The sequence below is a fragment of the Mytilus edulis genome, chromosome 4 (genome assembly GCF_963676685.1).
Source record: "Mytilus edulis chromosome 4, xbMytEdul2.2, whole genome shotgun sequence".
Taxonomy (NCBI): domain Eukaryota; kingdom Metazoa; phylum Mollusca; class Bivalvia; order Mytilida; family Mytilidae; genus Mytilus; species Mytilus edulis.
In genome coordinates this window covers 1,620,907-1,637,678 of record NC_092347.1, presented here as the reverse complement: position 1 = coordinate 1,637,678, position 16,772 = coordinate 1,620,907, and the positions used below count along the sequence as shown (strand labels likewise).

Genomic DNA, 16,772 nt, shown 5'->3' with positions numbered 1-16,772 from the left:
AACAAATGGAAGGTCTGAAATTGTAACTTAAGATTTAACAAATGGAAGGTATGAAAATGTAACTTAAGATTTAACAAATGGAAGATCTGAAATTGTAACTTATGATTTAACAAATGGAAGGTATGAAAATATAACTTAAGATTTAACAAATGGAAGATCTGAAATTGTAACTTATGATTTAACAAATGGAAGGTCTGAAATTGTAACTTAAGATTTAACAAATGGAAGGTCTGAAATTGTAACTTAAGATTTAACAAATGGAAGGTCTGAAAATGTAACTTAAGATTTAACAAATGGAAGGTCTGAAATTGTAACTTAAGATTTAACGAATGGAAGATCTGAAATTGTAACTTATGATTTAACGAATGGAAGGTATGAAAATGTAACTTAAGATTTAACAAATGGAAGATCTGAAATTGTAACTTATGATTTAACAAATGGAAGGTCTGAAATTGTAACTTAAGATTTAACAAATGGAAGGTCTGAAATTGTAACTTAAGATTTAACAAATGGAAGGTCTGAAAATGTAACTTAAGATTTAACAAATGGAAGGTCTGAAATTGTAACTTAAGATTTAACAAATGGAAGGTCTGAAAATGTAACTTAAGATTTAAAAAATGGAAGATCTGAAATTGTAACTTAAGATTTAACAAATGGAAGGTATGAAAATGTAACTTAAGATTTAACAAATGGAAGGTCTGAAATTGTAACTTATGTTTAAACAAATGGAAGGTCTGAAATTGTAACTTAAGATTTAACAAATGGAAGATCTGAAATTGTAACTTAAGATTTAACAAATGGAAGATCTGAAATTGTAACTTAAGATTTAACAAATGGAAGATCTGAAATTGTAACTAAAGATTTAACAAATGGAAGATCTGAAATTGTAACTTAAGATTTAACAAATGGAAGATCTGAAATTGTAACTTAAGATTTAACAAATGGAAGATCTGAAATTGTAACTTAAGATTTAACAAATGGAAGATCTGAAATTGTAACTTAAGATTTAACAAATGGAAGGTCTGAAACTGTAACTTAAGATTTAACAAATGGAAGATCTGAAATTGTAACTTAAGATTTAACAAATGGAAGATCTGAAATTGTAACTTAAGATTAAACAAATGGAAGGTCTGAAATTGTAACTTAAGATTTAACAAATGGAAGATCTGAAATTGTAACTTAAGATTTAACAAATGGGATTTTAAGATTTAACAAATGGAAGATCTGAAATTGTAACTTAAGATTTAACAAATGGAAGGTATGAAATTGTAACTTATGATTTAACAAATGGAAGGTCTGAAATGTAACTTAAGATTTAACAAATGGAAGGTCTGAAAATGTAACTTAAGATTTAACAAATGGAAGGTCTGAAAATGTAACTAAATTTTCCAGAAAGTTTGCCAATGTTTGGATTTTATTTTCAGTTCCATTTCAAAGTTTTAACCGGTTTAACTCCTACATTAACTTATTCTTATGATTTCATTTCAGTAAATCTCCGAAAGTAGAACTTTCACTTAAGAAAAGTGACACTGGTGTTGAAGAACCAAAACCAGGCAAATTCAAAAGGAAAAGAAGAGATTCTTTAGAAGAAAACACGGCTCAAAATAATAAAATGCTAAAGACTAAAGTGAAAAAATTAGACCGTAAAAGAAAACTTTCAGACTCAGAAATATCTAATTCTAAGAAATTAAAAGGAACAGTTGACTCTGACAGTGGAATTGAAGATAATTATTCTTCACAGGTAAGAAACTAAAAGGGATGAACAACTTACACAGTGGTATAGAAGAGTTCAGACTGATGGCTACTGACACTGCCAAATAAACCATTCTGCAGGGCTCATTCTTCACATAAGAACTACAAGTATCATAATTAAAGTTTGGTTAAGAGTATTATATATTTTGTCTGTATTGATCTGTTGGTAATTCCTTTTATGATCCCCTGAGCTACCGATTACATAGACATAGAAATACTGGCTGTAAATTCTACATAAAATTTCATTGTATGAAGTGCTGTCAAGTGTATCATTCGGCGACAATATAAAATTTATGACAGAGGATTATATCTGCAATGTTATGAACAAGTTTTAAAATCAGTACTGATGAACATTTATCAAAAGAAAATTGTGTTGTTAGTACTCTCACAGCTACTTTTCATTTTTCTAGGATTGTTATTTTTTGTTATTAAATTTATATCATCAATGTCTTGTTTGAGTTCATTGCTGATCTATTATTTACACTGGTTGTTCTATAATTGTAATTCATATGAACGAATACATTGTAAGCACTCAAACAAATAAATTACTTGTCAGTTTTGATGAAGTTTATATGATAGGCTTAGATCAGCAAGAGTTTAGAATAGTGTTGATAAACTTATTTTTACCAGAATTCCTACAGTTCTTTTATTTTTCTTTTAAAATCAGAAGAATCATCGACCATGTGTTCAAGTAAAGAGTGGATGGTGCTGGGATAAGGAATACACATCTCCTGTGAATACCAGATCTACACAATCTGATAGTGAAGATGAAGAGGAGGAGGACGAAAACTCTCAGGTATATATTATATACATTGTATTTGTCAATAGAATATATGTATTGTATCTGATTTCTTCTTTGATAGAGTTGTTTTAATATTCTTTATCTTTTTGGTTATTTGTGTTGTTCTTGCTGAGTATATTTATTCTTTGTAACATGACCCCAAAAATAGTAACTAATAGCTGTATAAGTGATTGTGTGTTTTTTTTATTAAATGGACTTAAGAACAACATTTGCATTATTTGTCCTACTCAAAGCAACTAAATACTTTTTTTAAGCAAATGGCTGTTTAATGACTTCAAACAAAAAGTATTACGGTGGTACCTAACACTATAGGGAGATAACTCTGTAAAGTCAGCTTAACGTTTTAATTACGTTGTGTTGTACAGGGAATATGAAGCTTCTCAATGATCAAAATTGGTGTTTGTCAAATTGCTATATAACAAGTGTATTTTTTCTGACAAAATGGTTGGTTCAAATTTTTTTTAAATTTTTATATTTTTGTTTAAGTGTCAAAGTAAATACTTTGACCAAATTTTATGAAAATTAAACGAGCCAAATTTATTTTAGTGAAAGTGTTGGGTACCACCTTAAATCAAGTGAAATCTCATATGTTTTTGTACTTTAGGTTGAATCAGACAAACAGAAAAATCCCACACAGAAAGACCAGAAAGAAGAAGAAAAGAATTTGTTTCAGGTAAAACAATCTTACATGTCATGATGTCATTTCCATACTGTGGTCAAGGGAAATTCACCACAGTTGTGAGAACTTTACTATTATCAAATAAAGATAATGAAATCCACCAGAATATTACATTTCACAATGATAGCTTATTAAGTTATTGTTTTTATAAATCTTTAAAATCTTTGACCTATCAGTGGAACATTAGAATGTGAACATTTCTCTGCTATCAGTGGAACATTAGAGAGTGAACATTTCTCTGCTATCAGTGGAACATTAAAGAGTGAACATTTCTCTGCTATCAGTGGAACATTAGAGAGTGAACATTTCTCTGCTAACAACAAACAAGAGTAAAACAATTGTAATGTATTTAAAAAAATTTATCAAACATTGATGCGTTATGTTTGTCTAAATCACCATTAGAAAGTTGAATTTCATGGGAAATGTTTTTTTTAACATTTAGAGGTCACAATAAACATGATTAACAGTTGTGGAAAATTTACATGGTTTTTTTTTTTCATTCTCAACATACATGTATGTTATTTTTAGGTCTTTTGTTAACAAATTATGTCATCCCAGAATTGGAAGACATCAAATTGATTTGTTTGTCTCAACATTTCAAAATGTCAAGTTTTGCATGTTTTTGTAAATATGGTGTTTGATGTACCTGTATTAAAAATTTAATTTTCTGTTGCAACAATCAAAGGCTGGAATTAAATAGTATATGATCTGATTTTAGTTTGAGCAACATCAGTTAGTAGGGGACATAACTCCAGGAGCAGCAGATGACTTTGATCGACTTGCTCTTCAATCTCCTAATAGTTCTATGGTCTGGCTGAGGTATATGGCATTCCACTTAGAAACAGCTGAGATAGAGAAAGCAAGAGCTGTGGCAGAAAGAGCTCTCAAAACCATCTCTTTTAGGTAGGTTAAAACTACAGGCTTTGGACTTTGATAAATTGTTGAAAATCACAGTTATATGGAGTTTTTTTCTAAACGCCTTCAGATATTGGGCTGATTTTTGGTTTGTGAGTTAATCATGATGAGTTACTGATCAAGTTTAAGTTTTGTTCCTCTCCATTAATTTTTGCAAAAATTAAGGGTTTACAACTTTAAAAATTGTTGAAAATCACAGTAATAGAGACTTTTTTTCTATAGGTGTCCACATTTTGAGCTGAGTTATGTTAACAGTTTATACAAAACTTCAAAGGTGTTTGTATTCTGCTATCTCATATTGTAGTTTCTTGTAATGTTCTATTGTATTTTCTTGTAGACTCTTATTATATATTTCTTGTAGTCTCATAGTGGGAATATTATTTCTGTAGTTTCAGTAGGAGGTTGTGTAATCTTTTGTTTGTGTAACTGTTGAGGGATCCTGATATAGCAAATCTCAATTAAAGTCAGCATGGCAATTTGATAGCTAGCCCACATAAATGAGCAAAAAAGACCAAATAACTGCTCCAAAGCAAAATGCAAACAAGGCAAATATAAGGGGTTTCTGTGTGTAAACCAAAACATAGTCTCAGCAAATCATACTGGCTTAAAGGAGAAAGACAGTTAGAATAAATAATAATATTCATTAAAAAAATCATTTAATTTTGGCCCTTGAGAAACACTCAGCATACAAACGGAATTTTGAGTTTCTGCCTGAGCAAGTCAGCTTGCAACCTTCAGTGTAAGGAAGAACCTGTTTGCCCGACAATGCGCCAGCCAGGGAATGTGAAGCGAGGGTTCTCCACTTAGGGGATGAGACTAGGCGTCTCATCGGCAGCCAGGTAGTGCAAGGGTCTGCCTGGGGGATAGCCCATGTACTAGTGAAGTAGCAGGGGTCTATCAAACTGGCACTGGAATAAATTTGATAAAATTTGTCCCCGAAATGCTTGGGGATGAATGAAATTTTAGAAATGACCAGTGAAAAAATTCCATTAAGGAAAAACTGAAATAAAGAAAAGTATATATCACTAGTTTAAGCTGAGTTGTTTCTCTAGTCATGAAACAATATTGAAGGTGTTAGGAAGGGGAAGGTGGGAGGTAAATTGAATAATAGCACTGTAAAACTCCATCAACTAGTCAGGCTGCTATGAACCAAGAAACTGATTACAAAAAGACCATGCAATTGGCTTTACACACAGATTGGGTACATCTAACATCCAGGGGGAGGAGACTGACCTACTGACCCTCAAATAATATACTATTTATTGTGTAATCAGTATTAAAGAAATCTGGTATCATATTCTGCTTTCCTCTCCTACAGTGATTGTTTGTGACATGTATCTGATTAAGAAAAGATTAGTGTGCCTCCTAGTGAGATTCCAATTGTAACTTCAAGGTGTCAAATGTTAGACTAATCAACCTCAAGATATAACAAGTGGTCTGTGTATGTTAATTAATTGCATCCATGATGTCAGCATCTTTATCATAAAATTAATTACTTGTAAACTGAAATGGCTTTTCTGTTTGTATAAACAATACTTATATTACATATAAGTAGATATTAATTTATAATTATGAACATGTCAATGTGAGACTACCATCATGTTTGTGTCCACATGTGTTATTGAAATTGCAGATTTTTCTATTTTTTTGGGACAGGGCCATTCGTGTCGCTTTGACACATCTAGTTACATGAAAACCATTATATTTCCTCTTTTTTTTTTGTAGAGAAGAACAAGAAAAATTGAATGTTTGGGTAGCATTCCTGAATTTAGAGAACATGTATGGTACACCAGAAGAACTGGCTAATGTTCTAGAGAGAGCATTACAACAGAATGAACCTTTAACTGTCTATCAACATCTCATCAATATATACTTCAAGGCAGGGAAGTTCCAGGTAAATAAATATTAACAAGAATGTGTCCATAGTACAATCCGCACTATCATTTTCTATGTTCAGTGGACCGTGACATTGAGGTAAAAATTCCAATTTGGCATTAAAATTAGAAAGATCATATCATAGGGAACATTTGTACTAAGTTTCAAGTTGTTTGGACTTCAACTTCATAAAAAAACTACCTCACCCAAAAACTTTTACCTGAAGCAGGACAGACGGAGTGACAAATGGACGCACAGACCAGAAAACATAATGCCCATAAATGGGGCATAAAAAAGTCATACTGTCATGTTCAGTATTCAGTAATTTTGCTGTTTGACCTTATTATTAAATGATTAGCTACAAATAAATGCAGCTGAGTGTTCAGCTATAATGAAAGCTTTTTGGCTGGTTTGAAAGGAGTATTCAGCTATAATGAAAGCTTTTTGGCTAGTTTGAAAGGAGTACTGTGAAAGTACTTTTATTCGTGGGGTACCAATTTTCGTGGTTTTCGTGGATGACTTTATCCACGAATTTAAGTGTCCAACGAAATAAAACAACCATTGTCCAAATCAAGACATGGGAAGATCCCCATGTAGGTTCAACTACTGATATGATCTACAGAATATATTGAATAACCCCAAATCTGAGAATACTCTAATAGCAGTCACAGAACTACAACTGCATGCAGGATTATACCCATTTAATCTTTAATAACCTAAACTGCACAACTCTTGATCTTTTAATTCTCATAAAAAATATTTTTTATCGATGAAAGCCAGATTTCCGGTATTAATATGCTAGTATGATAAAGTGTTCATTTTATATCCTCATAGTTCTCGTACATATGGGAAATAATAATTTCATGATGGGCTTGATTTTGATAAGAATTATTTGACAATTCAAGATACGTCTATAGCATTTGTTTATGTTACTGATTTCTTTAGGTGACATGTTTATGGCCTAATTAACACCTTTGATGGTCTTTAATCTTGAGTTAATTAGTGTTGTCACTACGATTTACACCGGTCAATGTTTACTTTGCAATTTTCTTCAATCCAGACTATTAGTATTTGTAATCTTCGTTTCTAAAGGCTTGAATTTTTCAAGTATTTTTTTTTTTTAGAAAACTAAAATCCACGAATTTAAAAACCCACGAACATGTAAATATTGCTCAAACCACGAAAATTGATACCCACGAATTAAAGTACTTTCACAGTATTCAGCTATAATGAAAGCTTTTTTGGCTGGTTTGAAAGGAGTATTCAGCTATAATGAAAGCTTTTTGGCTGGTTTGAAAGGAGTATTCAGCTATAATGAAAGCTTTTTTGGCTGGTTTGAAAGGAGTATTCAGCTATAATGAAAGCTTTTTGGCTAGTTTGAAAGGAGTATTCAGCTATAATGAAAGCTTTTTGGCTGATTTGAAAGGAGTATTCAGCTATAATGAAAGCTTTTTTGGCTGGTTTGAAAGGAGTATTCAGCTATAATGAAAGCTTTTTGGCTGGTTTGAAAGGAGTATTCAGCTATAATGAAAGCTTTTGGCTGGTTTGAAAGGAGTATTCAGCTATAATGAAAGCTTTTTGGCTGGTTTGAAAGGAATATTCAGCTATAATGAAAGCTTTTTTGGCTGGTTTGAAAGGAGTATTCAGCTATAATGAAAGGTTTTTGGCTGGTTTGAAAGGAGTATTCAGCTATAATGAAAGCTTTTTGACTGGTTTGAAAGTAGTATTCAGCTATAATGAAAGGTTTTTGGCTGGTTTGAAAGGAGTATTCAGCTGTAATATAAGGTTTTTGGCTGGTTTGAAAGGAGTATTCAGCTATAATGAAAGGTTTTTGGCTGGTTTGAAAGGAGTATTCAGCTATAATGAAAGCTTTTTGGTTGGTTTGAGCTGAGTATTCAGCTATAATGAAAGCTTTTTGGCTGGTTTGAAAGGAGAAATCTTAGTTCTTTGGATTCATTATTATTTGTTGGAAATTTCTGTGGGTTTAGTGGGTACAGGTGTATGGCAAGCCAAAGTGGACAAAAAGAGCTATTTTCTAATATTAGAAAATCATTTTCTAATATTAAAAAATCATTTTCTAATATTAAAAAATCATTTTCTAATATTAAAAAAGAAAAAGTCTATTTATTAATATTAAAAAATGATTTTCTAATATTAAAAAAGGATTTCTTAATATTAAAAAATGAATTTCTAATATTAAAAAATCATTTATTAATATTAGAAAATCATTTTTTAATATTAGAAATTCATTTTCTAATATTAGAAATTCATTTTCTAATATTAGAAAATCAAAAGTAATTTCTGATATTAGAAATTCAATTTCTAATATTAATAAATGATTTTTTAATATTAGAAATTCATTTTTTAATATTAGAAATTCATTTTTTAATATTAAGAAATCATTTTTTAATATTAGAAAATCATTTTTTAATATTAAGAAATCATTTTCTAATATTAGAAAATCATTTTTTAATATTAAAAATTAAAATCTTCATCATCAAAACGTTTTGACTTGTTTGTTTTATATTCAATAACCCCAAACGGAATTAAGAAAATAATGTCCGAATGAACTGAAACAGATTTTGCTAAATGATACAAATTACAATAAATTTAAAAACCAAATATCATTGATCATTAGCTGTAAATCTATAATGGCGGATACAGAACTTTTCATAAAAGAGGGGCGCTGACTGACCTAAGGGGGACCCACGCCAGTCATGCTTCAGTGATTTCCTATATAAGCAACCAAATTTTTCCCACAAAAAGGGGGGCTCGGGCCCCCAAAGGCCCCCTGGATCTGCCTATGATCTTAAACTGATCTAATCACAAACTTATATAAATATGTATATGTTAACTTATACAATAGCATAACAAATACCATTGAACTACAAATGTACCACTAATGGTGTTGGGCGCAGGACATTTAAGCGAAATTTTTTAAACTACAGGACATTTTAGTGTCACCATTAGTGCCTATTTTAGAGCAGAATTGATTCGTTCACAAGTTTCATTAGCCCATTTTAGCGAAAACTGACCTGGTTGAATAATAATCGCCTCAATATAACCATAAATAATAATTTATACTGGTTTAATGACCTTTAATGTTATAAGCTGTTTATATGTTCATCATGGAAACACATAAGAGATGTGTCAAATTCGCTGATTATCTGACCGGATACTATGTAGCTGAAGATCCTATGTTCCCACTGAAGCTTTGGGTAGAAATTTCGTGTAATTCTTAGCAAACAATTAAAGGAACAGAGTCGTTCCATGCCATGTATAATAAGCAATTTTATAGTTCAGTGTCACCCAGCTATTCGCGCTTTCTTGATAATGATCAAATTGCAAATAACAACATATATAAAGGTACAAATGATAAAAGACGAATTTGCTACACAATCTAGACAAGATAAAGAGAAAGAATTAACCGTTCCTAATGCAATTCTATGTACAGTACTGTACAGGAGGTATATCCAGAGCCCTTTAAAATTACGTCCTCTAAGACACAAATTCTAGACTAGAACTTACTTTTAACAATTGATTCAACCATTTAGACTTTTTGTGCTGTATTTTATCTGGGATATATATTCGACTAGAACGGACTTTTAACATTTGATTTAATCAGTGCTGTATTTTTTAATGAACATGGTATGTTTTATATTGTGCTGTCTTGAGTTTATTAAACCTTTTTTTTAATTTTATGCCCCATTTAAGAACAGTCTGTGCGTCCGTTAGTCCCGCTTCAGGTTAAAGTTTTTGGTCGAGGTAGTTCTTGACGAAGTTGAAGTCCAATCCACTTGAAACTTAGGAAACATGTTCCCTATGATATGATCTTTCTACTTTTAATTTGAAATTTTATCCCATTTTCACGGTCCACTGAACAAAGAAAATGATAGTGCAGATGTGGCATCTGTGTACTAGGGACACATTCTTGTTTAAATATTATTTGTTAGAATGGGTTAAAAATGTTTCTCTAAAATGGGCATTGATAAATTTAATTTTCTCTTGAATGGGTTAAAAATCTGGCCCTAAATTGTGTTTTATTTTGGCGCTAAAATGTCATTTTTTCTCTCGCTAAAATGTCCTCTGCCGAATGGTTCCCCCTAATCTGAACTAATCACAAGCTTATACATGTAAAATAAGCAAAAGTTTCAAAGTCAGTAGACATGACTGAGGGGATAGGGCCAAATAATCTCCATTTTTTTAAGGACATTTTAAACCAAAAAAATGTATGCAATGGATGTATTAAAGTCTTCGAACTATTGGCTGAAAGGAAAGGAAACAACAAATTCATAATACAGTTACGCTAGTAGGAATCTGACCTAACTAGTATTGTAGGCAGATTAAGTTTGCCGTAGATGACCTTAAGTGACAGGGCTTTGAGAGGACAGAGAGGAACTTTTTTATCCAGTTGTTATCCATTGGTCCGACACCCCATTACCCATTGGTCCGACAACCCATTACCCATTGGTCTGTGTGAATTGAGGTTTACAGAACAAGAGAATAATAGCCAAAGTATAAAGAATAGAAAAATGGGCCAAAAACAAGATGCTAAAATAGTAATATTATGGAGGGAGTAATGGACAAAAAGTACAAAGCATCGGGAAAATGGATGCAAATATACCTCCTTCCCTCCTGCCCTAATTCCGACACTCATTTGACACTCATTTGTAGTATCGTTGACGAGTTATTTGAACTACAGTAACTCTTTCTGTGGAGTTTATTACAGAAACAGATAATACTATAAAGAGGAAATGTCAACAGCAGGGCAGTCTCTCATCATAAAGAATAATGATCACGTATTGAGGTTTCGGATACAATCAAAACTGTACACCCCAATATGAAGTTACAAAAAGAAGCATTAAATTCTTAAATGAAACTCGAAAATTGGCGAGTTTAAGTTTATACTATTGATATATAAAGTAAAATTGTTCAATCAGTGATAAAAAAAATTTATGTAAAAAGGACTTTTGTAAGTTTAAAACTTCGATAAAAATTGACAAAATGTGATTTAAGAATAATTCGAAAATTCTAAGTTCGATATCATTCTGGTGGTACATCCATTTTCATCGGAGTTTCCGCCTTAATAAAGTCATGAAACATTTGCCACTGGACATAATACAAACAAATAACTACCAATCATTCAAAAATAGCCATGTATACATATGTTCTACTTAAATAAGCGATTATATTTGTAATTTCACATTCATGATACAACAATATTTGTTTCTGTATTAAAGTATTTTCATTTGTGTTTCTCTTTAACACAACTTATGGGTAGGACTCAAGCAAACAGGCGCATTAAAAATAACTCTAACAACCAGTTCGACTTCTTCTCTTGACATTGACACTGTCACAAGAATGTACCTGTTTTCATTGTTTCTATTTACAAGCACATTTGCTGTTGTCGTGAACTCGTACACTCAAACAGATACCTTACGGAGAACGCGCCAAACTTTACAAAGTTATATTTGGTTTACCAGTTTTCCCACTATCTTAAGAGTTGAATAATTCACTATTTAATTAAGTACAAACACAGTTGCTTAAAGACAAACTAAACGTATGTTCTTCTCACAATAATTCTGTACACTGAACCAAGCATACAAATCGAGTTAAAAGCATGCATAATTGGAGCCTAATTAGTTATTTGACAAAACTTTACAAAATGTAATTGAGAATGGAAATGGGGAATGTGTCAAAGAGAAAACAACCCTACAAAATGCAGAAAACAGATAAAGACCACCAATGGGTCATCATAAAAACATGCACCCGGAGGATGATAAACTAATTGATCTGAAAGGAAAGACCACCTATATTCATGATACTTCTTCGGATGTGGTTGTACGCTATTTTCGTATCATCGCCCTTGTTATATTCAGATAACACCTTGTGTATCTGCTGCGAACACATGCAATTATATTGTTAAAATGATGTGGATGCTTGAGCATCTGAGCATATATGCAAGCTACGCAGCGAGTTGGAATGAGCGAGTTGAAATAAATTAATGAGTTTTACTACCTGTACATCTGAAAAGAAATACAAATTGAGAAGAAAATTGTTATTTCAATTCAAATTCAATTTACTATGTCTAGAAAAATTATTAACAAGTGTCTATAATGAGATCAATACTTCTAAAGCAACTATAAAACAAATACATGTAGCTGAGTATGTAAATGTACAAAGAAAGACATTAAAGGCCATCTTTACAATCTCTTGTAAATGATGACCTCTATTTTTTTTTTGGCTGGAACCGTTAAAATTCTATCTCAGGCATTTTCCCATTTCGGCAGTTTATCTAGGACTTCTAGTAGTTCGTGCATAGCAGTCGTTGTTTGAGATTGCCCGAGTAAGTGGTCAAGCAGACAACAGCATCATCCGCATACAGTCTCGCTGTTTAGTGTGGACCTTCAGCATATAGATTGTATATATGTAAATGTGCTAGTTGCAACCCCAACACTAATATTATTAAGACGAGGCGATATCGTTACATAAACACAAAGAAACCGGGGTCCTAGGACTGATCCTTGGATACTCCATTCTACTTTCATTCTGTTTATAGTTTCGCATTCCAATAAAAATGAACACAAGGTTGTATCATGATGTTCAAATAATGAAATATCCACCAATATCGTGTGTATTGTTTCAATGCCCGTGGAGACAACATCAAAGAAATAAACCTTGGAAATGCAAGTTTTAGCCGCATGTTGACAAATCAAAATACTCATGTAGACTATAAACCGTCTTTAGTACAGTGGCGTCACTTGGCGTACTATATTCAATGACGTCATAAAACGCTATTACTTTTCATTCAGACGCTTTGAAAAATGATTTTTTAATATTAGAAAATGATTTTCTAATATTAGAAAATGATTTTTTAATATTAAAAAATGGTTTTCTAATATTAAAAAATGATTTTCTAATATTAAAAAAGGATTTTCTAATATTAAAAAAGCATTTTCTAATATTAAGAAATGATTTTTTAATATTAAAAAAGCATTTTCTAATATTAAAAAGTACCTTATTTTTTAATATTAGAAAATGCTTTTTTAATATTAGAAAATGCTTTTCTAATATTAGAAAATGCTTTTCTAATATTAGAAAATGCTTTTCTAATATTAGAAAATGCTTTTCTAATATTAGAAAATGATTTTTTAATATTAGAAAATCATTTTTTAATATTAGAAAATAGCTCTTTTTGTCCACTTTGGCTTGCCATACAGGTGAAGCTATATCTAGTATCAATTATATCTCATATAAAACTATAACTAGTATCAATTATATCTCATATTATTTAATAATAATTCCAATATTTCTGTTTAATTGCTTTGTAGGATGCAGAAAGCACTTACAATATAATGTGTAGGAAATTCTCATACAAAAAAGAACCTTGGATTGGGTTTGGGTTGTTCCACTTTAAAAATGGCAAATTTGATTCTGCCAGAAAAATCCTGCCAAGAAGTCTGAAAAGTCTCAGCAAGGACAATCGTAAGTTTACTTTCTGGTTGTTTAATATGTTAAATAAAAAAATAAAGTTCATGAAATTTTTTTGAGACATGCTATCAATCGGTCACTTTTTGTTTAAGACAAAAAGAAATGAAATTAAAGATTGGGGAAATCAATACAAATAATCAAACTTACAGTACTAAGTAAGCAATGGTCTTATTAACTATTCTGTGTAAGCAATGGTCTTATTAACTATTCTGTGTAAGCAATTTTCATCACGTTCTGCCAGTCACTTCTTATTTGACTACTTTTGAATTTTGTTTTACCCACTATAAAGTATGGAACTTTTTGACTATGTAGCAAGTTGGTTACACTTTGCATGACATTGATTAAACTTATTGCATGTAGAATCTTAGCAGAACAATAAAGCTATGATTGTGATTACAGATGTAGAAATAATAGCCAAGTTTGCACAGATGGAGTTTAAGCATGGAGAACCTGAGAGAGGGAAAACAATGTTTGAGAACATTCTAAGTAATTATCCCAAACGTACAGATCTGTGGTCAGTGTATGTAGATATGGTCATTAAAACTGCTGATATAGAGGCCGTAAGGTAGGTATCTCATTGTTATTTTACTTATTATCCCTATTTGATTGTCAACTATACACAGGATAATATATTTAATGTAAATTCAGAAATTATTGCGATTTTAAAAAAATGGACAAAATGCGAGTTTTATAATAATTATGAGATTAAGGAACATCTACATACAGCTATATGTATCAGATATTAAAATGCAAGTTCATATTACTGCAATACTCACCCCGTCACATCATTCACATTAATAAAAACCTTGCAATAATTTTGAATTTACAGTATTACAATTATCCCTTTCATAAGAGTTATAAGTAGATTTGTTACAATTATCCCTTTCATTAGAGTTATAAGTAGATTTGTTATATTGAGGCTAAACATAACACAGAACTCTTTGAAACCAGTCAGACAACTAACCACAAGCGACCAAATGACAACGAAAATTAGCAACTATAGGTCCTTCAACAATGAACAAAATCAGTATCCAAAGCATGCTATAAAAGGCCACAAAAAAGCAAATGTAAAACAACTGAAATAAGAAGACTATAGTCCTGATTTATGTACAAGACAATCAACAAGAAAATAATTATGATATACAGCAACACACGACAACCATTGAATTACCAGCTCAGGACTTCCTCCCCCTTCTTCTTCATTTTGACTTATGTTTTCATTCTTTTACAGACATTTACTGGACAGAGTTATACACATGAAGCTGTCGGCCAAGAAAATGAAATTCTTCTTCAAGAAATATTTAGACTTTGAAAAATCCCATGGTGACACTAAGCATGCAGATTATGTTAAAAAGAAAGCATTTGAATATGTAGAATCTAAAGGCTTTGTAGATGAATAATTTTATAGTTGTGATATTTTAAATGAAAATAAACATTTTATGGTAAAATGGGGGATGATTTTGCCTCAACATAAGGCTTATATTAGCCCCAAGAAAATGAAGTTTTAAAATGTGTAAATGTATAAAAAGAAAAAAAATGTATGAATTAGTCAACTTTTCAATGTTATGGCATCAATATAACATCAAAGGATGCACCTATTTTATGAAGTAGAGGGAAAATGCTGATTTTAAGCAGTATTTTCTTCGACATAGGTTACATTGGTGTTTTAATTTTCACATATTTATCTTAAGGTCTTATGAGTAACTATTTACTTTGAGCTAAGTCTTGGGCATTACTGCTATAGTTATTATTTGCTGCTATTCCTTTATATGAAAACACCTCTATCCTCTTTCAAAATTCATTTTATATCATCAAATTCAGAAAATTTCAACATTTAAAAATAAAATTCAAGAAGCAAGTATCTGATAAAAGATTTCCAGGGTTACAAAACATTGTAATTTCACCTTAAATATATTTAAATGTTTCATTTGCAATAATGTATTGAAGAATGAGTCTAATAGTTGTGTAATGATATCAGTGGTATAAATCTGATATCTGAATGATGAAATAGAGAAAGCGAAAGTGTTTATGAGAAATGATTGATGTATTGTGAATGATCATTGTTAGAAAGAAAGTCCATATAATTATTATTTAACTTTGTCATGTGTTCATATTCTGATAAAATACAACATTTTAAAAACACAAATCTTTTTCGTTTTTAATAGCCAAAATAAAACAAGTGTACACCAAGTATGACTATGAGGTTATGGTCAGATAAATTGTCAGACCAACATATACACACAATTCATTATACACCAAATATAGTTGTCCTATTGCGTATGCTAATTGAAAAACATTGACTAATGAACCATGGAAATGAAATCAAGATCAGACGAAACCTGCCAGACTTACATGCTGGATAGTAATATCTATGTCTCGCGTACTGCCACTTTCATCAGACAAAAATAAAGGACAAATAAAAGATGCCCAATATGACAAAAGCTCATATTGACTTTTATGGCCAGGAGAGCAAAAGGATTTTCATGAAGATCCCTAATCTTTCTTATAACATATCATTTTTTTTCTGACACCATATGTTTTGCCTGGTGGATGTGGTATGATTGCCAAATGTCAATAGACCATTATTTTGTAATATACATTTTGCCTATGTGTTGTCTGTACCAAGCAATTTATAGAAGTTGACATAATGTGACAATAAAGCATGCTTTATTATTATAATTCTAGTACATTTAAATGTATTCAAGTTAAGTATGATGTCCATTTTCACGAGTGTGGGATATTCTTGCTGTGTTAAAGATCCATTGGTGGCTTTCAACTGTTATCTGCTCTGATCAGGTTGTTGTCTCTTTCACATATTCCCCATTTGACCATTTCCATTCTAAATTTTATCAGGGGCGGATGCAGGAATTTTCGAAAGGGGGGGTGCTAACCCAGGGCAAACAGGGCAAAGGGGGGGTGCAAAACATATGTCCCGATACAAATGCATTGATCGGCAAAAATAAAGGGGGGTGCGCACCCCCGGAACCCCCCCCCCCCCTGGAACCGCCACTGATTTTATCACAAACAAGAATGTGTCCCAAGTACATGAATTCCCCATCTGCACCATCATTTTCTATGTTCAGTGGACTGTGAAAATTGGAGAAAATCTAAATTAGAAAGATCATATCATAGGGGACATGTTTACTAAGTTTCAAGTTGATGGGACTTCATAAAAAATTACCTCGACCAAAAACTTTAACCAAAACTTTAACCTGACCGGACGGACAGACGGACAGACCAGAAAATATAATGCCCATA

General features: G+C 31.5%; 1 protein-coding gene across 3 annotated transcripts in view; it reads left to right on the top strand.

The window, feature by feature from the left end:
- Positions 1-15,660, top strand: part of LOC139518712 (protein RRP5 homolog) — a 54,328-nt gene extending 38,668 nt beyond the window's left edge. For 2 of the 3 annotated variants that reach the window (XM_071310186.1, XM_071310189.1), the window contains 8 exons: positions 1,489-1,741; positions 2,420-2,548; positions 3,159-3,227; positions 3,952-4,136; positions 5,874-6,042; positions 13,355-13,508; positions 13,914-14,079; positions 14,746-15,660. In XM_071310186.1, the coding sequence (XP_071166287.1) occupies positions 1,489-1,741; positions 2,420-2,548; positions 3,159-3,227; positions 3,952-4,136; positions 5,874-6,042; positions 13,355-13,508; positions 13,914-14,079; positions 14,746-14,914 (1,294 nt within the window). In that variant the 3' untranslated portion in view covers positions 14,915-15,660. The remainder of the gene's footprint in view (positions 1-1,488; positions 1,742-2,419; positions 2,549-3,158; positions 3,228-3,951; positions 4,137-5,873; positions 6,043-13,354; positions 13,509-13,913; positions 14,080-14,745) is intronic. The other variant, XM_071310188.1, reaches the window with a different exon arrangement.
- The last annotated feature ends 1,112 nt before the right edge of the window (positions 15,661-16,772 follow it).